At 42.3% G+C, this 27,711-nt stretch overlaps 2 protein-coding genes across 6 annotated transcripts; one reads left to right on the top strand and one right to left on the bottom strand.

Moving 5' to 3' along the window:
- Window positions 1–5,654: 5,654 nt before the first annotated feature.
- rrbp1a (ribosome binding protein 1a) lies at window positions 5,655–17,291 on the top strand. 5 transcript variants are annotated; one of them, XM_078288833.1, is made up of 26 exons: window positions 5,655–6,599; window positions 8,007–8,161; window positions 8,339–8,461; window positions 8,988–9,140; window positions 9,385–9,503; window positions 9,822–9,975; window positions 11,176–11,314; window positions 11,585–11,766; window positions 11,876–11,910; window positions 11,998–12,073; window positions 12,223–12,263; window positions 12,357–12,438; window positions 12,546–12,586; window positions 12,686–12,767; window positions 12,864–12,956; window positions 13,065–13,157; window positions 13,243–13,332; window positions 13,484–13,576; window positions 13,712–13,783; window positions 13,894–13,989; window positions 14,250–14,333; window positions 14,566–14,643; window positions 15,311–15,394; window positions 15,568–15,666; window positions 16,528–16,671; window positions 16,765–17,291. In XM_078288833.1, the coding sequence occupies exons 1-26, from the start codon at window positions 5,669–5,671 to the stop codon at window positions 16,801–16,803; spliced, it is 3,378 nt and encodes a 1,125-aa protein (XP_078144959.1). In that variant the 5' UTR covers window positions 5,655–5,668; the 3' UTR covers window positions 16,804–17,291. The 5 variants fall into 5 exon arrangements, with proteins under 5 accessions (XP_078144959.1, XP_078144960.1, XP_071754125.2 ...); XM_078288834.1 differs by having other exon boundaries at window positions 12,867–12,956; XM_071898024.2 differs by having other exon boundaries at window positions 12,226–12,263.
- Window positions 17,292–22,356: 5,065 nt separating this feature from the next.
- On the bottom strand, window positions 22,357–26,139 carry cfl1l (cofilin 1 (non-muscle), like). The gene is made up of 4 exons (XM_071898011.2): window positions 25,982–26,139; window positions 24,174–24,466; window positions 23,775–23,851; window positions 22,357–23,218 (listed from the first exon to the last, which is right to left on the bottom strand). Exons 1-4 carry the CDS (start codon window positions 25,982–25,984, stop codon window positions 23,073–23,075), a joined length of 519 nt encoding a protein of 172 aa, XP_071754112.1. The 5' UTR covers window positions 25,985–26,139; the 3' UTR covers window positions 22,357–23,072.
- Window positions 26,140–27,711: the final 1,572 nt, after the last annotated feature.

Below are 27,711 nucleotides of genomic sequence, written 5' to 3' on the forward strand. Positions count from 1 at the left end.
TATCAGCTATTGGCCATTCATAATTTATTGCTCATTTGCTGTCTTTATGATCCCGACGTGTTTCACTGAAAGTTCATGTTAACCTTCTCGCTCCTACACACACACACACACACACACACACACACACACACACACACACCTTTTAGACCATCAGGCTCCATGAATTTGAGTATCCAGAATGGAAGGCCATGCCAAATGAGGATTGAAAATTAAAAGAAAATGCATCAATTCACGTCTGAAATGAAATCTAAGTGTTTTTCGAGTCATTTACCAGTGAGAATGCTCTGTGGTTGAGGTCGTAGATAGATGCATGAACCGGAAAGAGCTGACAAGCCTGCAGCGTCCCGTCGTCTGACTTATGCTGACTGAACCCATGGATGCAGCTGTGCCTTCTATCGTGTCTCGCGGCTCTCCACGGTTCAACTAACAAGTCAAGATAAATGCACACAGAAGCCTCTGAGGAGGAGTGGAGGTATGAAGCATGAATGCCTCTTCAAATAGAAACTCGGTGTCCTCTGAAGGGACTCACTAAAAAGATGCACCTGCAGGGCTTGCTGCTGAAATAACCGACTGCTCTTCCTCAGCAAGGGAACAAAATGCTGTCTTCCTAGTACCCATCAGGTAAAACTCATGCTCTGCGGCCGTACGCCACTGAGATCGTCTCCTTTATCAGAATATAGTCACTAACAGAAGGTTTACTTTGTACATTCCAGGAGAACTAGTGAAACTTGCCAAATGACTTAGTTAAACCTACAGAGTGGCACAGTATTAACGGTATAAACAACATCTCTAGGACATCCTCCCCCTCCCTGCATAGAGACCCACATCACAATTTCTTACCACATTATTCTTCTAACATTTACGATGTTCAATAATTGTTGAGTTCTAACTAAATGAATACTAATCATTGAGATCATTTCGAGGCCTTGAGGAGATCCCCTACAGGCCCCTGAATCATTTGGCAGGTGATTCAATATGAAATATACACTTTTAATATCAGCTTGAAATGATTGGTAGATGCACATTAACAAATGAGCAACATTCTACAGAGCTAGTGAATTAAGACATTTCATATGGGAACATATTATTTGATGAGACCGACCACTTTGTACAGATGTAACACTATGGGTAAGACACTCTAATTAATTATTTTAGAATCTGAGACTTTTAGTACTGTTGTATTACATTAAATGAATGCCAATCAATAAACAAGACAAGATTTCTTGCAATTAGAAATTGCAGTTGTACTTAAGGACAATGTATTTTCTTCTATCTTGAATTCAGTCATTCACACAGCAATGAACAGCTGAATTAGTGAACCAAAACGTTCTGCAAGTTGCATGCTTGGGCCAAAAATGTTTCTAGGGTAGGGTGCCCTGCCCTGTAGTGCTCTGCCAAGGCTTTTATGCATACAATATCGTCTCAAAGTCTGAAATCTGCAACAATTTCACCTCAATACACTATAGAAACATGCATATGTCACATAACATAAATAGTGCTATTAGGAGGTGTACACAAGTACACAAAAGCGAAGCTTGTGTACAGTAAGTAGCCTATAAGAGGGGGCTGATTTCTGGTCAATGTTGAACTTTCAGTAGCTGCCTGGCCATGAGTCACTGTCTATAGGGCGTTGCAAATGTGAGAAAGAAGAGTGAAAATGCCACACATCACTGAGTTACAGCAATGTAAATTGAAGGTAAAATTAGATTTAGACCTGGGACGCCAGGTGAATGCAACAAACTAGCTGGTATAGGATAGAAAACCAATAGCACTCTGGGTCCCAGGGGCCACAGTTGGGAACTACTGGGTTATATATGCCGTCAGTCACATTAGGTTACATACTTGATACAGCAATGCGTGGTAAACCATGCTTAGCTGTGCATACCACAATACAGGCCAGTAAGGTCTATTATTTTTCATACTAGAAATGTCATTCTCTTCAAATAAGTTCAAGGCTGTGGTGCTTTGGAACACTTTTAAAGTTGCTTATCCTGTAATATGAGGTTATTTTAAATATATTATTGTTTGCTGACTAGTTGCAAAGACATGAGAACAACGTGTGACTGAGGTGTAACAAGTGCCTCCACTTATCAAACCAGTTTTATTAAGCAGCTTGAGGAGAGTTAATGTCAAGGATGCTTTTAAAAACAGGCTTTGAATGACTGACCACCACTGGCCTGGACACAGAAAAGTTCCCCTACATATGTTGGTGAGGATCTACACTTTCCATTGTCAGTTAATTTGCCCACAATCCATGCTTAATTTATGGATTTTTTTTTTAGTGCATAATGATGTAAGCCCTGGCATTGTGTTAGTGCATCACATTGCTACAGCATCATTATGATCTCTCTGACGAAGTACGGTCTTTTATGTTTTAAGACAGAGGAAGGTGTGGTAACAAGTTCAAAATATTCTTTGAAGCACAAGCAGGACTTTCACGACTTGGACGTCACTGCAGTGCTAACAATGTGTCACCTTTCTACACATTCAACAGGTGCGGCTAGCGATGATTACATGGGAGGCCTCTTGCTGAGTAGCATTGCTTGAGACGTAAATTTGGATGTGAAGTGATGCTGATGCTGTGGACAGTCTTTGACACTACTATGAAGGAGATCTGCCTGACTTTGTATGAACGAACATCCAATAGGCAGAGGTCCCGTCCCTGCATACCTAAACATGTCATTATCATGTCACGACCATAATGGCTACTGAGCTGAATAGTTATTGTATAATTATCAGACATTACTGTGGAAAAAAAACACGTAAAAAATCACTACACACGGTCAAACGAAGCGAGCCTTTCCATGGAATGTCTATGCTGACGTTTCAGGAAGAAGACTACAACTCCCAACAGGTTCATATCCTGGTTGAGTGTGTTCCAGCCAATCGGGTGGCTTCTGGATTCATGGTAGCTATCTAGGGCACGGGGCCAGCGCGTCTAGCCAGCTCAAAGTGCCACGACTTCACAGACCACGGATTCTCCACTGGACTGAGGGAGAGCTCGGGGAAAAAATCAAGTTAGCTAACGTTAGATAGCTAGATAAATAAATAGCTGTACGCCGGAGTGACTTCGTCTACAACTCAAAGCTTTCTGTCTTCTCTCCATTCCCTCTCAAGCAAGCAAGCGTAGCTACATCACCAGAGAGGTAAGTGTGGGAATCTTGGAATTTTTATTCAGATAGCCAACGTTAGCTAGCGTAAAAAGCTATATGCAGCTAACTCAAAAGCTAACAAGTAACGTTTGTACAAGAAGCCAGTCGTTTAAAGTTGTCTAAATTCTTTGCGATTTGATCTGACTGTCTATTTAGTTTATAGTTTCACTATAGCTCTTGTAGTGCAATCTGTAGGCAACACTTTCTACTGTAATAAATGTGCCGGATGCTAGCCAAGTCCATTGATATAGTGTTAGCTACAAAGCTAGCTTGCAAATAATGATAAATCTCCATCACATTAAAAAGATTTGCATGATCTTAATCTGTATCTGTTTCGGTCTTTGTGAGAATGGTTAACTTATAGTAGTAACGTTAGTCCTCTGACATTACATAATCAACTAGGCCTTTTTTCTTTTCAATTAAATCAGAGTATTATACTTTTAGTATCAAGTACTAAACATACTTTCTTGGAGGTCAGTGTGTGTAACGGTAAGTGTTATAAAGTGGGACAGTAGGTGGGAGATTGTGGATGAATCACTCTGATAATCCTCACTGTATCTGTCTGAATCCAAATTGAAATGGAACACGGACAACTACTGATTTAAAGGGCAATGCAACAGATGCATTGCATATGTTATCTCCATGACATAGTCAAGTTCTATAGATATTTTTTTGAACTGTAGCAGTTTTCTTTCCAAGATAGAAACAGACCGGTAAGACTATAATCTTTGTTACAATGCACGCCCTGGAGGTATACCATTGACTATGAATGAGAGACTGACTTTGTGGACTCGTAGAATATTTGTTTTAACCTTTACACCCGAGTGAGCTTTATCTTATACTAGTCCTATCTCTTATGGGCCAGAACATGTACTTTCATCTCCAGAAAGTAAACCTAACCCTCCGAGTTGGGACTCTCACAATCATCTTTTTCAATTCATTCTCAGTGGAGATGCACTGAAGTGTGACATCACAGATTAGGAGGCAGGACAAACTCTTCTCTTTCGTTTCTGGCTTTAGACGTAATGAATGGGGACTCTGGACTGTTTGGACTCCACTGAAGTAGTTCAGCAGTTTTGCACTGCTCTGACATAAAGTTGTTTTTAGCTAACATGGTGCTTGCAACTTTTTTTGCATTTCAATTTTTCTGACAACCACTTCCCAATCCCAAATATTAGATATGATATGATTGATTTATGTTGCAAGAATAAATGTAAGAGGGTGTTTCAGCCTCCCTGCTGTTTCCCACATTCCCTCAGCCAACTTTCCTCCCCTGCAGGCTAAACATTCTGGTTTGTGACCTGAGCTCTAAAAGAGCCTTTAGGGGATAGCCGTTACAGGGCAGGAAATTAACCCTAGCAGCCAGCCAAAAGCTGGTAATTTTGGCTGTCGCTGGTAAATTTTTGTACTCTGCCAGCCACTTTGGATGGCATCTATCGTCTGGAGTGTTTTTTTTCCCACTAAAATGCATATTTGGCTGGTAAAATAGTGAAATTGGATGGTTTAGCTTTGAATCCATCTGCTACAGTGGCCAGTGTCTAGGGGATAAGAGACAAATTTGAACACAAAAGTTCATTAGTATCTCTCCTTTTAAGAACACTGAAGATGCATAGCATCTACAAATATGTTGTAGGATTTTCAGAATCAGAATGAATACTAGATTGCACAAGTTTTTAATTTTAAAGCATACTAAAACGTAGCTCAAACATCCTCCACATGTTGCTTATATTAAGTTGTATTTACTTTCTTTAACTTGGTAAGTTCCAGTACTTGCACTTTATCAGAAGGCCCAATACTGGACTTGGGAATTCAGCGGTCTGTGTATGAGACTTAAGTTAATTTTGAGGGTGAATTTGAGCTTTTGAGTGAATTTTCTTTCCATATATCTGTTTTCCCCAAGGAGGAAGGCATTGTATGCAAACCCATTTTTGACCATCTGCTATTTGTGGCATGGTATGCTGTGAAGATTTCCTCTGTTATGTATTGTCTGTGTTCAGACTCAAGGTAAATGAAAATGAATAACAGCGACATCTTGAGGCCTTTTGGGTTAACTAAAAGGCTGTGTTTGCCTCCACACAGTATTAGTCAGAATCCTATCATATTAACAGCTCTGTTACCGAAGCACAGCTGCATTCAGTTTCATATTGCCCAGGCAGAGAAACATTAGTGTTACTATTCCTCTTGAAATACTGCCAGGAAGGTGCAGTTACTAGAGTTTTGGCTTGTTTATGAATTGTTTAGATTTTGTTTGCACTTGAGAAACAAACCAAGCAAGATTAAAGCACAGGAACAGGAAGACTTTTTTTTAACCCTTGATTATGTTAAATACTTTGTTCCCCGTGGTCTATGCTTGTCTACATTAAACTGTTTCTTTTGGAACTTTCCTTCTGTTTGCTAAAAGGAGAAGATTTTTTGATTTTAGTTGAAAACAGGTAGTCTACATCCATTTCAACATCATTGTGTTGACAAGTCTGGTATTATGTTTTTCTCTTTGACAGGATAACCAAAACTGAACAATGGATATCTATGACCCCCAGACCCTTGGGATCATGGTGTTTGGTGGATTCATGGTAATCTCTGCCATAGGGATTGCTTTAGTCTCCACCTTCTCCATGAAGGAAACCTCTTATGAGGAGGCACTGGCTAAGCAACGTCGAGAGTTGGGTAAGATGCAGCCCCCTCGTGCTGAGAAGAAGAAGAAGGACAAGGCATCTGAGAAGAAGAACCGAGGAAAGAAGAAGGAAGAAAAGCCCAATGGAAAGATCCCGGAGCCGGAGATAATCCCAGAGGCTCCTGCAGATGACCCAGTCCCTGAACCTGCTTCTGCCCCAGTTGTAGCTGCTGCTCCTGCCCCTGAACCTGTCCCTGCCTCTGAGCCTAAACCAACTCCAACCCTAGCATCTGCAGACGCCCAACCCAAAGCTGCTGCTGCCCCAAGCCCTGTTGTTGCTGAGTCCTCACCTGCTCCCTCACCTAAAGAAAAGAAGAAGAAAAAGGTGGCCAAGGTGGAGCCAGCCTCTACTCAAACAGCCCCAGTTGTGTCTGCCCTTGCCCCAGCCAAGTCTGCCCCTGCCCCTGCCCCTGCCCCAGCCAAGTCTGCCCCTGCCCCAGCCAAGTCGGCCTCTGCCCCTGCCCCAGCCAAGTCTGCTCCTGCACCAGCCAAGCCAGTCCCAGCCCCAGCCAAGTCTGTTTCAGTCCCAGCCAAATCTGCTCCAGCCCCAGCCAAGTCTGCTGCAGCCCAGGCCAAGTCTTCTCAACCCCCAGCCAAGTCTTCTCCAGCTCCCTCCAAGTCTGCTGTGGTGCCCAAGCCTGCCCCAGTGCTGGAGGCTGTCACCAAGGAGGTCCCAGTGATGGCAGTGCCCCCAGTGGGATCTCAGCAGACTGCCACTGTTGCAGCAAAAGCACAGGAGCCCAAGAAGAAGGCCTCCAAGAAAAAAGTTGAGCCTGGTAAGCAGATGTTATTTGAGAAATGTATACTGGCCAGTTTTGGGGTGGCGCTAGCCCAATGTGGGCTGTCAAAGGTAAGATGGTGCCCACAAGGTTGCCAGCTGAAATCTGCAAGAAATTTAGGCATGGGACATGAATAAAATGCATCCCCCACACACAATTACCACTACATTACCCTTGACCAAGGCACTGAATATCCAGTTGTTGCAGCTGCAGTTGTTGCCGCTCAGTGGCCAACAGTGTAAAACAGTGTTGAAGTAGCTTCTAGTTGTGACTGTGTAACCATGTCTCCCTCCTCTCTCTGCAACTGCTTCCCCAGTCTGTTGCAGTAAATGAGAATATTCCTAGTTAGTCTGCTTGATTAGATGAGTCTTTTAAAAAAGCATGGTCTAACTATAGTCTTTCTTTAGAAAACATCACAGTAAACTAGATTCAAAGTTAAGGCCTATAATTTTCAGTTACAATCTTTTGTCTTGGCCTGTGCACAGAAGGACAATTCAGGACATGTGGTCAAATTGGCAAATTGTGATTTATACAATGAAATGTTAATTGTCAGATATTTAGCTGACACTATATAGTGACCTATGTGTGCAACAGTAGAATACGCATAAATTCCACCAACATTACAAGTAACCAACATTATAAGTAACCAAAACTAAGCAGTGATCAGAACCACAGTGCCCTGACAATGGATATATCAAGATATTGTTGTGACCCTCGAATGATCATTGTTAAAATTAGCCCTCTCTTTTGCTTGATGGAAATAGTTGTCTAGGCAGGAACTACATCAGCCATAACACTGGTGATAGTATAGCTCTCAGACTAGAAAGCGTTTGGAGGTGGGAGTGGGGGCATGTCTCTACAACTGACACACACATGCACACACACACGCATCTAAGAGGCAGTAATGCCTTGTCAGTACGGATGAACTTCAAGCTGTGTATCCATGGGAAGTAGTGCCAGTGGGCAGAGGTGGGTAATGTCTGGCGCTCAACTCTGGAGGGCATAGAGCATGCCGGCCTGTCCAAACACCACTGCCCTGTTTTGTTAGCTGACAAAGGCTCTCAGTGCCCCGACAATGGGAGGGTTTCTCCTCTGCCTGAGGGTTGTCTCCGCCTGGTGCCACAGTGCCCCATCATTTTGCCAGCCCAAGCTGCCCAGGGCCCCGGCCCCAAAGGAGAACTCACAACCCGGTTGTTTCCTGAGGCAGTGATGGAATTCAGTCTTATTGTGGCTGTCTAATGAGGCCCTCAAAAATATCTGCCTTTACCCTTCAACATAGCCATGAAATAAATCAGTATTCAAACTATCTGGACTTTTTGAGAATTTCTTATATTTTGCTAATGTCACTCTTTATTGCTTTGGTACTGCATGTTTCATTGGAATGCTTTGTCTTTGTTTCTGTAGCTGCAGTGGTGGATTCTGCTGATGCCCCGCTGTATCTGCCCTACAAGGCTCTGGTCTCCACCATCAGTAGCATGGTGTTCAGTGAGGGAGAGGCTCACAGGCTCATCGAGATCCTGTCCGAGAAGGCCGGCATCATTCAGGACACGTGGCACACGGTATGGGAGACTGCTATAGGTGACGGGGAACAGATGCCTGTTACACTGAGAACACCAGCTGAAATGTCCAGGCACATCATGGGTTGCTGAATGTTTGTGAGACTTGGATGGTGATCAACTCTCAGTTCTCACTGCCTTTGTGTGTGTGTGTGTGTGTGTGTGTGTTTTTTTTTTCAGGCGACTCAGAAAGGAGACCCAGTGGCCATGCTGAAGAAACAACTGGATGAGAGGGAGAGACAGCTGGCGGCAGAACAAGAGGATGCTACGGCGGCCAAGAACCGTCTGAGAGATCTCTCTAAGGTTAGACAAAGCACTGAAATTCACTATTTCCTTTTAAGTTGAACTTTGAGAGGGAGTCAGGCCTAGGCTGCCATTGTGTTATTTGGGTCAAGCCACTGGCTCTTAAACCAATGCACAAAACTTGATTGAACAGCTTGGACAGTAAAAAGCATGGTGTAAATCTAACTTGCTAGTTAGCCATTTCTCACGTAGGCAATGAACAGTATTTCAATTAACAAAGATCTAAATCAAATTTAACTTCTGGCTCAAATCAATTTAAGCAAAAAAAAAACTTATATGGTATAAGGGGGGTAGGATCTTGACAGCATCTGTAATTTTCTCTTAGAATGCAGATTTGCTTTTGCTAGCCCTACAAAGCACTGTGGGGATTGGCCAGCCTTGTCCAGAGCTGATTCTACATGTAGAAATGACCAATGGTCACTTGTCTACTCCCAGCAAGGGGACAAAGTGATGCAGACTTCCTGAAATGGCTCTTGACTGTTGGCCACAGACACAATCTGACTGTTCCTTCCTTTCTGTCAATCAGGAGCTGTCTGCTGAGAAGTCCAAGGTGGCCAGTGTGGAGACGAGGCTGAGTTCCCAGCTGAGTAAGCGGGAGCAAGAGATGATTGCTCTGCAAGCTCGCATGCAGGCCAGTTACCAGGACCATGTAGCCCAGACCCAGAGGCTCAATGCAAAGGTCTGTTCTCATACACAAATATTTGAATTTTTCAACATATAATTCAGATTTGTACAAATTGGCCTGGTTTGTAAAGTCAGTGTGCAATATTGGTGCTACCTTTTTGAAGTGAAATTTAGGATGCACTCAATGGTCTTTCATTAAATGCCCAAATATAATGCTAAACAACATTTCAAGGAGCATGAGTCGCTTATGGCTTATTGGCTGCTCATTCATTTCCATACATTTCAAAATACTCTGGCAGATCCTTGGCCTGCAGGACCAACTGGAAAAAGGCCCCAATGCCCAACTGGCCCGTCTGCAGCAGGAGAACTCCATTCTCCGCGACGCCCTGAACCAGGCCACCAGTCAGGCTGAGAGCAAGTGAGTGTTTCCCAGACACTGGGTGGGAGTACGACAGGAGCATGTCTAAATTAGTGCGGGAAAAGGAATTGACAATAACTGAGAATCAGTGAGTAGCGGATCCATAATGGCATGTATTTTACCTCTTGACACTGAGATTTGGTCAGAGTTTCATTAATGTGTAGATGGAGTACAGTATGTGTCATTATGAACTCAAAGGTATGTCTGTGGAGTCTGATGGTGTCCAGACTGGGGGCCGGCCTGAGCTCAGCCTGTGTTTGTGTAGGGCATGTGTCCTGACTCTCTCTCCCTGTCCCTCTCTCTCTGTGGCTTTCTCAGACAAAATGCAGAGCTGGCCAAGCTGCGTCAGGACTGTGCTAAGCTGACCAAGGATCTTGGGGAGAAGACGGAGAGTCTGCAGGCTGATGATCACATCAGGAGAGGCCTGGAGGCCAAGGTCTCCGCTACTGAGAAGCAGCTCTCCTTGCTGCAGGTTGGACTGGCCCGTGGGAACACCACATCATCTCTGTTACAATTACTGTGCTCATGATGATTCTAACTTGACTCCAGCCTTCTTAATGCTGCATCAGTAGAATTTCTTGTTTGGGCAGCCAGTTAGTTTTCAGAGTTTCTCCAGCCTTGCCCACCTGTCCCCCAGCCCACTAATGCTGTGTTATGGGAAGTTTGATAGCCTTGTAATCACAGAGCCTTGGGCTGGGCTGGAATGCAGCCACACAAAAACGAGGCTGTGGGGGAAATGCTTTTCAGCACCAGCTGGAATGCGTGCGTGCCTGAGCATCACTCCAGTCCAGCCCTCTCTAACTGTATGTAAAAGAGCAGGCACACTCTGACACTACATCTGGACACATGTGACTTTCAGACATGAAGCACACCCCTGCGTCTGCATCTATCCATTTGCTGTACATTACTTGTGCAGGCTATCAGCCTACACAATCTCGTACTAACGGAATGCTGTTTTCCTGAACTATTATGGTACATGTGGACCAAGTGAGTCAGCACTTCCTGACAGTCAAGTGTTCGCTTTGTCTAATCATTTACTAACATCCCTTCCAGGAGTTTAAGGTCTATCAACATTTTATGCAATGGCTCAGGCAATAAGTCAATATACACATGTTCAGGGCTCTCGAATGATGAATGAATGATGTTCTTTTTTTTTTCCTACAAACCAATTTTAACTATAGAGGAGTCTGTTGCCCATGTGAAATTTGAATGTGTAGCTGGGCTGTCTGGTAATCACCATACAAACATCATCAATATTTAGCTGCTGCTACTGAATCGGTCATATGTGCAAGTGCAGCAATTGATGGCCAAATCATCTTAAATCGCCTTAAGTCAAAAACACACACAAAAAAAAAAAATCTAAAGAAGGATTATTTTGCCTGATGCATTTTGCACAGGACCAAACTTTGCATTATCATTTCACCAGCCATACATTACTCTCAGGCCAAAGGATATTCTACTACATGGGGGAAAAACTGGAATTATCTAGTAAAGTACTATAATTACTGTTTTTGTTTTGACTGTGGAAAAAGCTGCTATTTTGATGATTCCTTCCAGAAGTGGGACATGGTCCACATGCAGTACTATAGACTTGCATGTTACCACAGCCAAGTGGGATAATGTAGTGAGTCTCTGCTGCCCCCTGCTGTCTGACAAATTTCTGTCCGTTTAGACCAGCCATGCGGAGAGCGAGCAGGCTTTACAGAGGAGACTGGAGGAGGTGTGTGAGGAGCTGAGGACAGCGCAGAGCAGCAACAGCAGCCTGCAGGCCAACATGGAGAAGGCCCAGCAGGACAACAGCACCCTCTCAGGTCAGGGAAAGGGAGTGGCCTCTGGAAGAGCATGGGATCATAGTAATTAGCAGGTCATACATATGAGGAGGCATGGGACTTTATTTGACAGACAAAGAGTGAAGGATGAAAGGTGGAAATTAATTGGATCTTAGATGCTACATATTACTATTGTGCAACTAATGGGCTGTGTGGGATTTTGCTGGGACCAGCGGTGGGCTAACGAGAATACCAAGTATTGTGAAATGGGTAGTGAGTGCTGTGTTTTGACAGTGATCCTTGTCCTTGCAGAACTTCAGGTGCATATGGGGAGAATGGAGTCTGAGGTCAGGGAGCGCTCTGCCCAGGTGGATGCCCTCACTGCTCAGCTAGAGCAGACACAGGCGGAGAAGAGCCAGCTTGAACAGCAGGTGGCCTCTATCAACTCACTGCTAGAGGCCAGTCAGAACCAAAAGGAAGAGGATAACAACCAGGCAAGGCACTTTTGTCTGCAGAGACTGTTTAACTTTGGTAAAATGGCCAGAAGGCTGACCACACCATAGACTTTATTTCTAAAGATATCCGTCATTTGTGTTTTTGCAGGTGAATGCTGCAGAACTGGAACAGCTAAAGCTCAGGTAAGTGTTTGATCCTCCCTGCTTCAGAGTTAACATCAGATCCAGAGGTGTTCCAGTCATTAGTTAATAGCATACATCCTCTTTCAGCCTCCAGGAGAGGGACAACCAGTTAAACACGCTCCATGAGGAACTGAAGCAGCTACACATGAAGCAGGAAGCAGCCGTAAGTGCTGGAAGCATCTGTCTTTTCATCCATTGACATGTAGATATGTCCTAACTAGTATCACTCCTTGATTATTCAGGAGGAATATTTTTTTTTATTGATACAATGATTTGGGCAATGGCACTGCTAATCACAATTTTCTGTTCTAGCAGGAAAACACCGCTGTTGAGCTACAGCAAAGAAATGACAGGTACGGTCCTTTAGACTTGCCACTTATTTGTCTGATTTCTGATTATTAGTACTTTCCAGATATTTATCCAAACTCTATCCCTATTCATTGTAGTGAGGATGCCAGCCTTATAGCATCACTTCAGGATGAACTTAAAAATGTCAAAGAAGAGATGGAGCAACTTAAGAACACACCAGTAAGCTTACCCTTCAGAGCGTTGCATGCTTCTCCCTCTACAGCCGTCCCGCAGTACAGCAGCATAATCAGTCCCAGTGACTCCTTTGCACTTCTTTTCTGTTTCAGCCGCCAGATAACTCTGCAGAGCTGGCACTACTACAGAGCAGGTAAATAACTGAGTCTCTCGTAGCAAAATGGACACATATGATCAGTTCTGTTAATTAGACCTTATATCTTACCTCTGTCCCATTTGGTTCTCTGGCTAGTCTGACTGAGAGGGATGCCCTGGTCACATCACTACAAGAGGAGCTGAGGGAAGCGAGGGAAAAATCACCAGCTATCGATGGCGTAAGAGTCTATTTACAGCCGCAGGACTTATAGAGTGACACTGATTTTACAGCTTTGCTATTAATCACCTCCCTGATCATGTCATCCGCTTTTCAGCAGGACTTGATGGTACAACTGACAGCATTTCAAACTGAAGCCAAAGAAACTCTCCAGACACTCTTCCCACAGATACCCCTAGAGACAGAGCAGGTAGGAAACGGGCCATGGGTTTCACAAAAAAGGAGTCGCTGAATAATCTCTCTATAAAATAACATTTGTGTTAATTATTCATGTCTTATGTGCTTTCCCACGGCTCAGACCAACTGGTTACAAGACTTTGCGCAGAAAGCTCAGGAGGCTCTCGCCCACAGCCAGCAGAGCCAGGAGTCTCAGTCGAGCACAGAGTTGCCCGTAAGCCATGATCATATACTATTACTTGATGCTGGTTTGAATTAGCCTGTCGGAAGAGGTTCTGATTGTGCTTTGTGTCTTTCAGGAGTTGCTCGAGAAACTGAAGGAGGCTGAGGAGAGCCACGGCACACTGCAGGCTGAGTGCGAACAGTACAGGACAGTCTTGGCTGAAACGGTGATTTACATGCGACCAATTTATATACATTCAACAATCCATCTCTGAATACACCAATGGCATATGTGCATTGGTTTGTGTGTTAGCTACATGAGTAGGGGGTAAGTTTATGGGCTCATATTATCCCATCATTGTTTCCCTTGTCCTTCAGGAAGGAATGCTGAAAGACCTGCAGAAGAGTGTGGAGGAGGAAGAGCTGGTATGGAAAACCAAGATGGCTGACTCAGAGGAGCAGTTGAGAATGGTGAGTTCTATGTATTATAATGCGCGCTTGAGTTGAATGTGACGTTGACATTGGTTCACCGTCAGCTACACCATTGTGTGTGGATCCCGTTGCTTTGCCCTTTTTGCCTAACGACGCCCTCTCACACACTACCAGGCTTCGGAGAAGGCCCACACGTTGGAGGCGGCTGTTGAGAGCTTGAAGGCAGAAAACCAAAGTATAGAGCAGGTGGGGATTTTGCCACACACAGTTGTAATCGCCCCCTCGGGTAAGCCGGTGGGTTGGGAGATGTGTTCCACTATATAAAATCTAAAAAGTCTCTTTGGATCTCTCTACAGTTGAAGGAGCAGGTGATGCTTCTGGAGGCCCAGCTGGAGAAGCAGTCGGAGTCTGCCTCATCAGACGGCCAGGAGAACTCTGAGGAGATGGTACAGGTACATGTGCAGTTCACTAGTACAGTCTACAGGCCACTAACAGATTGCCGTTTTCAAATGTATTCTTTAAATAAAAAAAATGCCCCTTTTTAACTAGGTAATACATTTCGTTGTCTATCTGTATTTATTCTTTTAGCAAAATTTCAAATAATTGATTAATAATATTTTATATAAATATTTGTTGAATATGCTTGTCGTGTATTTAAAGCAGTAGTCATCCCATGTGTGAAATCTGTTCTTCTCTGTCGTGTGCTTTGTAGTTGAAGCTGCTGCTGTCAGAGTGTCAGAGCCAGCTGGACTCGGCCCAGAAGGAGGCCCAGGCACACAAGGAAGAGCTAACACAGGTGAATCTACATGCTTAACCTACATTCCCATCTTCCTAACAGCAGTATTCACACATTCGGTTCCCTGTGCAAGTGATTTCTGTGAGACGTGACATTTCAAGGAATTCGTAGGAATGTCTCCTTGATCCACACGACCGGCTAGGGACGGTAACCAGTGATGTGTAACGCTAAAGGGATTCATGGATGATTGGAGGTTATGTAACCAGTGACTAGCAACGGCTTCCCATTTCAGGTCAGAGAGCAGCTGAGCGAGGTCATGATGCGGGCTCAGCCAGAGCAGAACGGCCCAGCTGAGGCTCAACCCAGTCAGGTCAGGGTGCACAGGTCACAGGCACCCTTCACTTCTGTCGGAGAGTACTGGACAGCGGACGCCACTGACTAGGCCACAAACTCAAAGAAAGTTGGGCTAGGGTCTATTTGGCAGAAAACTCAAAGAAGGAATCTGTATTATGGATGTGCGTACTGCAGTTTTATTTGGACCTATTGGGATTAGGAGGCAGTCTGCGCCTAACAGACTTGGTCAAAACCGTGTCCTGAGTGAAGGATGTTGCCACAGTACGCGCAACAAATCACTCTGTTATAGAAGTGCAGTATTTCCAGTCTGTCCAGTACTTCCCAGACCAAGCAGCTGTTTACGCTAACCACTGTTTGCGTTGACCGAGTGTGCTCTCTGCTCCACATAACCCTAACCACTGCTATTTCTCATCTTTCCTCGGCATGCTCCCTTTTCCTCTTCAGTTTTCAGATGTTTGTTTTGAGTTGATTCCTAACGGCAACAAAATTTGTTTTTGCCTTGAGCCTTTTGCCTGAATTGGTCTGAAAGGGAAACTAACTTGGCATACAGGTTGAACAGCTTGTGTGTGTGTGTGGGTGGGTTGCAGTGATGTTTTGGCACAAGAGTGTTTACATACACGCATGTATGTGTTAAACGTTTCTGTGTATATTTATTGTGTGTGCCTGTATTTGTCTGTCATCAGGTCCAGCATGAGTTGAGTCAGTCAACAGAGAAGCTGCAGGGGGAGGAGGCTCGGAGACAGCAGCTGTCTGAGGAGTTTGAACAGGTACAGTCTATTACCTTCTGTAGCAGCCATTAGGTAAATACTGTAGGTGTGTCCTTATGGCTCTTATCGCAGTAGTTATGAAATCGGGGACATTCAGCTGATGATCAGTGCTAGACGAGCGGTAGGAACAGTCAGTGGGTAACATCATTGTCCAATGTGCTGTCATATCCCAGGCCCAGAAGACTGTATCAGAACTTCAGGCTCAACTGGATCTCCTGCAGACTGCTGGAGATTCACCACAGGCTGACACAGAGGATGTCGATCAGCTAAAGGTGCCGTAACAAATTGCATTGTAAAAACTAACCTTTATTTTGTCACTACTGAACTATTGTAACTCCCAGTGCAACTGTCTAACCCAGCAGGGCGTGTCCAGATTACAGTTAGTCCAGAATTCTGCAGCCAGCCAGACTCCTGACAAGAACCGAGAAAAGACGGCATCTTACCCCCATTTTCGCTTTACTTCAGTGGCTACCGGTGCAATTCAGGACTGTGTTTAAAATTGTATTGATCACCTTTAAGGCATGATTTGGACCAGTGTCTGGCTGTATCTCAGAGCTTTTAACGGCAGCTTCAGATCCATCTCGTTCCACAGACTAGGCTGAAGATTACAGTTGATTGAGCTTTCTCCATCTCTAGGCTCTGAAATGACCTGGCCCAACTCGGTGTTCTCCTGTCTTTAACTTGATCTGTTACCTGTAGTCTGTTTTTATTCTAGTGTCAATTATTGTGTGCCGTTTTGTGCATTATTGTTCTTAATTTATTCACATATTTATTTATTGCTCACATTTTTTATTCATCTTGTAAATCATTACATGTAAATGTAAAGCCTTTATTTTTTTATTTAGTGGAACACTTAACACTTTTGATAGGTGCTGTACAAATATTATTTGTATTATTATTATTATTATTATTATTATTATTGTTATTATTATTATCACCATTGGAGCCTCAGCCCCAATCAGAAGGGTCTGTCTTCACTTTGCTAGGTGTGTTCTACCAGCAGTCTCTTTAACGAAGAGCTGCCCTAGTTTATCTTGTGGCATGTGTGGGCAGGTAGCCCTTGTCCAAATGGTTTCTTATTTTGAGTTTACCAAGCTGACCTGAAGTAATGTTTCCTGTTGCTATCTGAATAGGAGCGTCTGGAGAAGGAGAAGAAGCTGTCCAAAGACCTGGGCCAGGCAGCCACCAAGCTCCAGCAGCTCCTCAAAGCCACTCAGGAGCAGCTGACCAAAGAGAGGGACACAGTAAGAACGCTGCAGGAGCACCTGGAGGGAAAGGTGAGAGCACCGACTCTGCTCCGACTGCATTTCTCTGCTTGCATTGTTTGGTCCGTTTGTCTGTTTTGACACTTTCCTTTGTGTGTTTTCAAGGGAGAGTATGTGGAGCTGAAGGAAGGAACGTCCGTCTAAGACTGAGGCTGACTGCGGACACTACACAAAACTGCCAAATATGCCTTATGATTACCATAGTTATGCATTCCAAAACTATTTTTTTTCTTTCTTGTACTGTAGTTGATTGCATTTGTTGCAACTTTAGGAATCAGATGTTTATTATGAACATTTCAATGTAAGATTAGAGGAGAAATCCTGCTGCAAACTTTATTGAAACCCACATTCCATCGATTCTGGCTATGTCAGAAGTTATTTATCCCCCTGCCTTATATTCCAAATATTTCCCCATAGTTCAGTGTTAAAAGGGAAACTGATTGTACGTCAAACGTACATCAATCTGTGCAATTACTTTGTATGTCTTTTCTATGTGGTTGAATGATGGGAACATTTTATGGTACAACGATGCAATACATTTTGGGCACGCTACCCTCTGTAGCTGACTGCCAACAACACAGTATGAATTTGAATTTGTATGAATGAATAAACTGCAGTGTAGCTATATGTGATTACCCGACTATGGTTCTGCAGTATTTACTATAAATGCGCAATCTATATATATATATATTTAGGCATGGAATATTAGACAAAGCAAAGGCTGTAAGTTGAATAGAGTACTTTTATTTTGTGAGGATATTGAATTAGTTTCAGATCCAGTGAGAATCACAAAAGACCAAACCTGCTGGCACATATACAGTATATATACCAAATATAAGTCACTCCCTCTTATGACACATGAAGTTCTCTTGGGCTCTTGGACTTGTAGAATATGACGGCCATACATAAACAACCCAATGTTTTTCTTCCAGTACTTTCACCCTACCTACCAGGACAAAAAGCCATCAGCACAAATCTATCCAAAGCGTGGTATTTAGAAGAAAATTATGGTTTGTGATTGGGACTCTTACTATAGAGCAGCAGCCTCGGGCACCCTGCTGTAGTGGGCAGTACATTTCATAAGAGATCCTCAGACAAAATGGAGGGTCGGAAATATTTATGCTCTCCATAGCACCCTCTAATTGCTCTAATAAAAGCAGCCTTTTAGTGTCTCATTTATATGACTTGCCATTATGTTGCTTGTTGTCTTTCGTCTTTTCTCTAAGGTTGCCAACCAATACGCTCCAGTGTTTAGCAAAAGTAAAAAATCTCGTTCACGAGTTAGTAAGTTGTGGCCAGATGGATCTTGTTCCCACGAGTTGAAAAAATAAAAAAGACCATTTCACCTCTGGGGCTCCGTAACTTTCACGTTAAGTCAATGTGATACATAGGGTTCTTTCTACCAGCAGGTAAATAAATTCTCTTAATGTACTCTCGATTGCTGCTGCCAAGAATTTAAGAATAGTTGCTTATGCTGCCAAGTGTATCGTCCCTGGGCTATACTGACAAGATGTGTTCAAACTGACTTTGCATCCTGACACAATATGTGATACAATAACACAGGACAACACAGCAGCTGGTTTAAGCACAGTGTTGTGAGGTTCTCTGTTGAATCTTGAATTTCTTGAATTGACAGTTGATTGGTGGACCAAGTATGAAAAATGAAATGACATCAAACCAGGAAGAAACCAGCACCTTGTCGTCACATGAACACAATGGACACATCACATTTGAGAAATTGTTGGTTGTAATGAATGGTTTATTTGACAGAATACTCGTTTCAAAGGATGAATATAATTCATCTGAACAAGACACATTTCATAACCAAACCAGTGTGATTGGACAGTTTAGTAGGACACAAACATTAGGGGTTTTGTGTTACAGGAATCTAGCGCTATCCAGAGCCCAACCCTTCCCTTTAGTCCTGTTCCATCTCTGAAAGGACTTTGCTGGTTCAAGCAATCCAAGGAGGAAGATTTCATTTAGAAACTTTGCTTTTATAGATCTGCCCAATTCCTTTAAATCTATCTGGATATGAAAGGGGGAAAGTTATTGGGCAGGCTAATCGTGATGGTGGAGGCCTTACAAATCTCTCCCCTCAAGGGTCTTTATGGTTCCTTCTGGTTTCAATATCTCCACAAGAGAACGCTCGTCTGCTTCATCATCATCTAACGGCCACCCATACATGATACCTGAGGAGAACATAACGAAACATAAAGTCCAATCAATATTTGCACAGCTCTCTCCCACAGCTAAAATGCAGCAAACTAAGATGTGGACCTGTGATATCATTAAGGTGGAAAATGTGGAGCTTCTCCACAAAGAATTAATTTGTAAAGAAGGTAACACTGACTGAGAAAACCCAGGGGGGTTTTCTAGTGTAAGGGTACATTTACTGGTTCAGAGCTGATTAACTGAACATACAGCTAATTTGCATAAAACAAGCACAGATCCTGTACAGGAATGTTGGATTGAGTTCAGTGCTGCTGGTCTGTGCATCGGCAAATGACAAACATGATGTGATGTGCTCATCAGGCGCGTTAGAGATCGATTTAGATCAATTTCTATACATTAACAAATTTTGTTGCGGTGCACCACAAATGAGCCTATGTATGGGAAAGACGCCCTCTAGAGGCCATCTCACGAAGCGTTGATGACTGACTGACCTGACCTGAATATGCCTTGTGATGCCCTTGGCTGCACTGTGGGAAAAAGTAAACTAAAAAATAAAAAGTCTTGTTCTTTGGTTTATGGCTTTGATGGAATTGTCCTAGTTCATGACCAATTGGTCACTAGATGTAAGGATCTAAAATATGATACAAGTGAGGTGTAAAAGAAACTTAAATGAACAAGACAAAATCTGAAGAAACAAAAAAACAAAAGCACAGCTCTCACCTGGTAAGCCATATGAAGTAGCAAAGTGCATTTTCTCTCTGACTGACGCAGCATGAGGAGTCCTGATATGAAAAGAAATCATTATCAATTAATATTTATTCATCATAACTGCCACACACAGGACTAGGATCAGGACAATTTATCCTCAGAATAGAGGATGTGAAATTGATGTTCTAGAAATAATTGTTGCCTTTTATCATTCAGTTTGCAGCCGACTGGCAGTTCAAGACATTTAGAAATCCAGTTTTTCATGATTATATTGCTGTTCCTCTACAGTCTATGCCATCACATGTGCATTCAGCTGCAAAACTAAAATGATAAAACATTGATGCTTCAACTGTAACACAGGGGCCTACCTACCACATGATGAGGAGCACGTGTTCTTTTGCAGTTTCTGGAGTCTCATAGCTGCAGTCATAGAGAGTGAAGCAACATTGCTTCGGGGGCAGCAGGCCGGTGATCTTCTTCAGGACATTCTCTCCCTTGACATCTCTCACTTTGAGACTATGCTCTTCATCCAAAGTAACCTCACCAGAATCGATCTTTAACATCACAAATTTTGGATGGTCCTGGTCATCTCCAGAGTAAAACATCTTCTCACACACAGCCTTGACTTCTTCAGAGACCGTTACTCTAGAAACCTGTTTCAAGACCACACAAAATGTTACATGTGACTATTTAATGCAAGTGGTCTGTTGCTGTTTAACAAATTGAACTGTATTAGGTTTGAGTAATCGATAGAGCAAGTTGTTAGTGCACTCACCATAACCTTGTAAATGAAACAAACTTACTTGTGTGAAAAATGAAATGACATCAAACCAGGAGGAAACCAGCACCTTGTGCACCGAGTTGTCACATGAAGACAATGGAGTGGAGCTACAGAGGAGTATGACACAAGCTGAGGCTCTGAATTTGAATCAGACACACAGCATGATCAATTAACTGATCACAAGAGGAAAAGAGGAGTGACCTTCTGCCAGAAACTACCTGGTTAATTTCTCATCGCCCTAGCAAAACTCTACACCAGCTCATTTCACTAATTTGATCATTTTGAGTCGAAATCGAATCACCAGAGCAACATCCTAAAATTGATGGCATGGAAAACACAGCACACACACACACACCAGAGTGTATGTGAGGAATTGGTTGCATATGGAATACTCAGGCCGTAGACTGAATACTGTTGCAACAGTGATAGATGCTGACTAGACTGTAAGATGCTGGTCTACGTCTGCTTGCATTTCCCTAGCTTCCCCTAACTGCTCTAACTTGTGCCTTCTCAATTCTTTTCCGACTTGTTCACCTCAACATACAAAGCCAATTTGACACATAGTCTTATTGACAGGTAAATAATTCATTTCTCTTCATTCACTGTCAATTGCTTCTGCCAGGGACTTGAATAATAGATAGACTCCTGACATATTTTGCCAGGATGCAAAGTTTGTTTGGATGCTTCCCCTGACTGCCTTAACTTGCGCCAACTCAACAATAATTATTTCCCAACTTGTTCGCCTTCACAACAAAGCCAATTGGACACATAGGGTTCTTAAAAAAAAATCTCGTCATTTTGCAAGAGCAGACACATGCTCAGCCAATCAGGGTGAGCATAATAAACCCTATAAAATGGTAGGGGCCACATCACTCCTCTTCCACTGCCCCTCTGCCCCGGCTTCAGATCCCCTGCCTATTCATGGTCTCATTGTGTTTGCCTGGGTTTCCTCCCACAGTCCAAAGACATGCAGGTGTCTGAATTATAGACTCTACTTGATGAATTGTCTGCAGACGATGTGCAGACTATCCAGGGCTCAAAGGCGCAATCTACCATTCAGCTACATGCTAAATTGAAAACAGGGTCTAACCGCGACATCTGCTGGACAAACGCGACACTGCGACCAACGAGGAGCATATTTTGTGAGACCGCGTCACATCGTTTTCAATAAAGTTCATCGTTACAACCGTTAAAGCCATAATGTCAGCAGCCTGCCTTAAACGTTGCTCTGTCAGCAACGACGAGCTGGAGTCGTTCCCTTCAGGCCAAACGACTTTTGCTCTGCCGATCCTCTTTCTACTTCATTAGCAGGTAAGCTGTTATGAATTTCATTTTTCAAACGCACTGCAAGCAAATCTAATGGGATTTATTTACCTTTGCATGTCAGTAAACAGAAACGACAGAATTGTATCGAATTATTTACTAGCTTAGTCGGCTACTGTAACCTTGACTAACATTTTCTGTGGCACTCAAATGTGGAAGTAAGCTAAATGCAGGGACATAAATTAAATGCAAGTTGATTTAAAATGTAATTAGTGCTAACACAGCCGACATTTTCCAGGTGGTTTTGTCCCATTAGAGTGTGTTTGGTTGTAACCTACTACTGTTTCCTACTGGGCGTGCCGCCACCTATAGCCTACTCTTCACTTTTTTTTCTTTTTTTTTTTGTCTTTACTGGAAGACGTTGAAGACTGCTTGAAAGTCTCGTCGTCGTTGGGTGAAACGCCATTCTTTTTTAATAGAGATTCGATGCAATAACACAGGACAACACAGCAGCTGGTTTAAGCACAGTGTTGTGAGGTTCTCTGTTGAATCTTTCATTTCTTCTGTTGATAGTTGATTGGTGGAGTGACCTTCTGCCAGAAACTACCTGCTTAATTTCTCATCGCCCTAGCAAAACTCTACACCAGCTGATTTCACTAATTTGATAATTTTGACATTGAATTCTAAGAACATCCTAAAATTGCTGAAACACACACACACACACACACACACACACACACACACATACACACCAGAGTATAACTGAGAAATTGTTGGTTGCATGGGATAGATGGTTTATTGGACAGCAGACAGTTGATTGATTGTAACAGTGATAGATGAAATTGCAGTGAAACCTTTTCCACGAAGGTGGCAGCAGGTACATACAAGTGTCCATTATAGTTTAATTAAAGTACATAATGCAATTGTCTAGGGACCAAATTCAAATCTCAAACTCACAGGTCCAGCCATTTTGACTAGGTAAGGCGTTGTTCTAATATTTCATTGATTATAATAGTTGTAATGAACAAGTCACATTCTTCACCACTTGGTTTTCTATCAAACCAAAATGGCACTGAACAGGAAGACATGAAATGGTGTATATAGGAATATGTAGGGTTGCACAAAGGATGCATGTTTATAAAAATGGATCATTTGAAAAGTTTACAATGTACTGCTAAGTAAAGTTAGAGAGAAAGAGAGAAAGTAGAATATAAACTATGGGTTGACTACAAAGGATGAATATAATTCATCTGAACAAGACACATTTCATAACCAAACCAGTGTGATTGGACAGTTTAGTAGGACACAAACATTAGGGGTTTTGTGTTACAGGAATCTAGCGCTATCCAGAGCCCAACCCTTCCCTTTAGTCCTGTTCCATCTCTGAAAGGACTTTGCTGGTTCAAGCAATCCAAGAAGGAAGATTTCATTTAGAAACGTTACTTTTATCTGCCCAATTCTTTTATCTGAAAGACAAAACAGGAAGTTAGTGGTCATGGTCGTGATGGTGGATGCCAAACAACTCTTTCCCCTCCAGGACCCTGACCATTCCTTTTGGTCCCAGTTTCTCAAGAAGACAATGTTCGTCACAGATGTCGGAATCATCATTTATCTGCCACTCATGTTTGATGCCTGAAAAGAACATAACAGGAATTAAAAAGAGGAAAACCACTCAATTTGAACTGACAGGTCATCTCTGTTGTCTAGGAAAGTCCAATCAATATTTGCACAGCTCTCTCCCACAGCTAAAATGCAGCGAACTAAGATGTGGACCTGTGATATCATTAAGATGTAAAATGTGGAGCTTCTCCACAAAGAATTAATTTGTAAAGAAGGTAACACTGACTGAGAAAACCCAGGGGGGTTTTCTAGTGTAAGGGTACATTTACTGGTTCAGAGCTGATTCGTCGGACATTGAGTCCAGCTCATTTGTATTAAAAAAAACATTAAAAATAAGTCTTCCATTCATTACCTATGGAGCAGCATTATATCTTGATAGCAGGTACTAGTCTTGTTTTATGGTTTATGGCTTTGAGGTGGAATTGTTTATGGTCAGTTATTAATTTGACAGTCCTAGTCCATGACCAATTCCTCAGTAGATGTAAGGATCTAAAATATGATACAAGTGAAGTCTAAAAGAATCTTAAATGAACAAGACAAAATCTGAAAAAAACAAAAAATCTCTCACCTGGTAAGGCTTTCTTGAAGGCTGTGTATGAGCTAGCATAGACCATTCTCTGTTTGATTGGCGCATCTTGAGGAGCCCTGATATGAAAAGAAATTATCAGTCAAGTGCCCCGCATTAAGGTCTTTATTCATCATAACTGCCACACACAGGACTAGGATCAGGACAATTTATCCTCAGCATAAGGTAGGCATTATGCATGTGAAAATTGCCACAGATATGAAATTGATGTTCTAGAAATAATTGTTGCCTTTTATCATTCAGTTTGCAGCCGATTGGCAGTTCAAGACATTTAGAAATCTAGTTTTCCATGATTATATTGCTGTTCCTCTACAGTCTATGCCATCACATGTGCATTCAGCTGCAAAACATATTGATGCTTCAACTGTAACACGGGCCTACCACATGATGAAGACCAAGTCGTCTTTTGCAGTTTCCTTGGTCTCATAGCAGCAGTCATAGAGAGCGTAGCAACATTGCTTCTTGGGCAGGTGGCTGGTAAGCGTCTTGTAGACATTGTCATCTCCCTTGAGATCTTTCACTTTGAGATTATGCTCTTCATCCACAATAATCTTGCCATCATCGATCTTTAAGACCACAAACTTTGAATGTTCTTGGTAATCATCTCCGGAGTGATGTACTCGCATCTTCTTAAACAGTTCCATGACTTCATCGGAGACCCGTACTCCAGATGCCTGTTTCAAGACCACACAAAATGTTACATGTGACTACTTTGTAATCTGTTGCTTTTTATCAAATTGAACTGTACTAGGTTTGTGTAACTGATAGAGAAAATAGTGCACTGCTCTTATTTATTTAAAGTTCTATGTCATACATGATCATCCTCAGGTCATAGGAATATTTTATTAGATCTATTGTTGGAAGCCATGACCCTTGCTCAAATCAGTTTCAAATTATTCTAATGTTCCACTCCTTGTAAAGTTGCTCTGGATAAGAGCATCAGCTCAACGGCTAAAACACAGACGAAAAATATAATAATTACCCCACACCCCTGTGGGTGTGGGGTAAAAAAAAAAAAAAAAAGAAGGGCAAGGCCTCCTAGGTGACTCAGTGGTCTAATAACGCGTGTGCCATGTAGGCTAAACCTGACATCCTGGGTTCAAATCTGGCCCAGGAACTTTGTTGCATGTCATCCCCTGCTCTCTCCTAGTCTTTCCTGTCTCTCTTTGAAACTCATAAAAAAAAAAAAAAAAAAAAAAAAAGGAAAACTAGCAAAATATAAAAGAAAAAAAAAGAAGGCTGGGTTGACTCAGGATGAGTGTGTGAAGTACTAATATTAAAAAGTAGTTAAACAATATGCAGTTGTTGCCTTGGGGTGACATAACACAGTGCTACATACAAGCATACGATTTTCCATTTTTAATGGTCATAAGATAATACCATACTGAATTTGTAGAGTAGAAACAAGTGGTTGCCTTTTGTGTTAGTACTGACAGCTCAAGTCAAGTCTGATCTGTCTCTGATCTGGCTCAAGTCAAGTCTGCATCTGATCAAGACCTTAGGGTCAAAACATGATTCTAAGCCATGACAATAACAACTTTTTAGATTCAAAGGTTTAAGCCTCTTCCTTCCTTATTAGAGTGCCTTGGACATTATGGAAACAGCAAGAGTTTACTTTCTTCTTACTGGAGGTTCTCATTCTTAGTGCTAGTATCTCAGTTGTTTTCCACATGAAAAAAAAATTCTCTGTATCAAAACTGGAATTACAAAAGCTGCACTGCTGTGGATTATGCCATTCAAGGTATAAAAATCCTCCCAGGTCTGTAAGAGTGACATTCCACAGGCGTGTCTGAGTGTTGAAGGCCTTTGCTCTGTCACATTCCAGTCAGTGTGGAACAAGTTAGCACAAGAGAGACCGCCCTGAGGCATTCTACAAGAACAAGTTTGAAGCAAGGAAAAAGCTCCCTCCATTTTAGAGTAAAACCATATTTTGAACAAGCTCTTTCAAACACCAAATTCACCAACAAAACATTTCCCCAAAGAAAACATCAAACCAAGACCTCACACTCAGGATACATATATATAAACCCGGGCTCCAGGAAGATCACCCATTTCTTTAATAGACTGTAGATTTGAGAGTATGTGACTTAAAAGTGGCATGTTCTTTAAATTATACTTAATGTGAACCACTCAAAACACAAACAAGAAATTGATAACCAACACAACTGAATTACTCATGAGATACTCACCATTTTTAGTGTGTGAAGCAAACAGGCAGGAGAGCAAAATAGTGAACTGCTGCAGTGGAGAGCTGAAGGGTCTGAAGGAAGGAAAGTAAGCAGAGTCAAGTGGGAGGAGGCATGGAGAGTGAGCACACCTCCAAAAGTAGATCCGCCCCCTCTCCTCAGGTGTGAACGACTACAGCAGCTTCAGTGTTTGTATTTACCCACTTCGACTTTACATTTGAAACCTAAATGCAAAGGATATATGCGCCTCACTGCCTTTCACGATACAGTAGTTTCTGTTTACCACTCCATCTTATTCAATTAGATAACAGTAAGACTTTCCGTTTCAGGTAAAAAAAAAAAAAAAAAAAAAAAAAAGACCCAGGTAAGCTGGAGCCAGTCAGGGGTGGGAGCGGCAGATAACACCCTTATATGGAAAACAAATCTGTCCACATATTTAACTCAACTGCACCCGAGACGTATTTCAACAGCCTTATATGGTAAAAGGGAGGACAAGTGGGCAGACAGGGTGCAGATGTGTTGAAAGGTTTTATCTGTCTACACAAGAAAAGTGAGACCTTATGCTTGCAGTGGCTCTCAACCCTGGTCCTCAGGATCCAAAGCCCTGCTGGTTTTCTATTCTACCAGCTGGTTAATTACATTCACCTGGTGTCCCAGATGTAAATCAGTCCCTGATTAGATGGCTAGAATGAAAACAGCAAGGCTCTGAGTCCTGAGGACCAGGATTGAGAACCACTGCGCTATTGGGTACCAATAGTCACTATAAAGTGTTGATCAAAAGAAACTTTCTTATGAGATTTAGATCTCACCATTGCATAGTGTCTTTCAAGAGCAGAAGCTTCAAAATGTCATCTGCTCAAAAACATTACATATTGCTTCCAAGGTCTATCCTAAAATTAACACTCCACATATTAATTGCTAAAAAGGAAGAGTCCAACTTTAATAGAAACATAGAAAAGCATAAAATAGATAAATGTCCTTTGATTCCATTGTCAAAGATGTGTTTTGTTTTTTCTTTCCAATCAAGTTCTACTAAAACCGATTACTTTAGCCAATGCAATTTATTTATTCACAAAAAAGAGAAAAAAATACTATGGTCCTCCTCAAATTGTGAGTGCAGAGTAGGTGTAGACTCAGTCCCAGCCCTTTTTTCACTCCGAAACAAACCCTACTGATTGGCCTCAAAACCCCAGCTTGCATCGAAATAAATATAAAATGGATATTTTCTTCATTGAATAATGAAATAACCAGAGACCTTTATTTGTGCTTGATTTGTGGTTTATTTTCCTTCAAATTGGGATATAACAACAAACAGTCATAAAGGAATCAAGATCAGAGGGGTATTCCAGAAAGCAGGATTGGCAAGTTATCCAGATCTGTTAACTCAGAATTCAAACCTGTCATGGAAGATCCCGTCGACATGGAAGCTCAAATTATTTGCAGGGCTTTACGTCGAGAGAGGGTAACCGGCCGCAATATATTTTATGACAGCCACCTGTAGCATATCATCGCGAGCGTTACCGCTTTAAAAGAGTCAATTTATCTGAATAGCCTTCTTCAGCCTCACATTTCCCCCTCACCTCTGTACAAACGTTATGCATTGCCCTTCGTTTTTTCGCTACTGGAAGCTCTCTGTATAACATTGTAGATAGAGATAAGAGATAAATATTAATTATGAATGTGATAAACCTACCCTTTATATAGGCGCGTGTGTCCTGGGGGTAGTTGCTCTG

This window comes from Centroberyx gerrardi, chromosome 15 (genome assembly GCF_048128805.1).
Source record: "Centroberyx gerrardi isolate f3 chromosome 15, fCenGer3.hap1.cur.20231027, whole genome shotgun sequence".
Lineage (NCBI taxonomy): Eukaryota > Metazoa > Chordata > Actinopteri > Beryciformes > Berycidae > Centroberyx > Centroberyx gerrardi.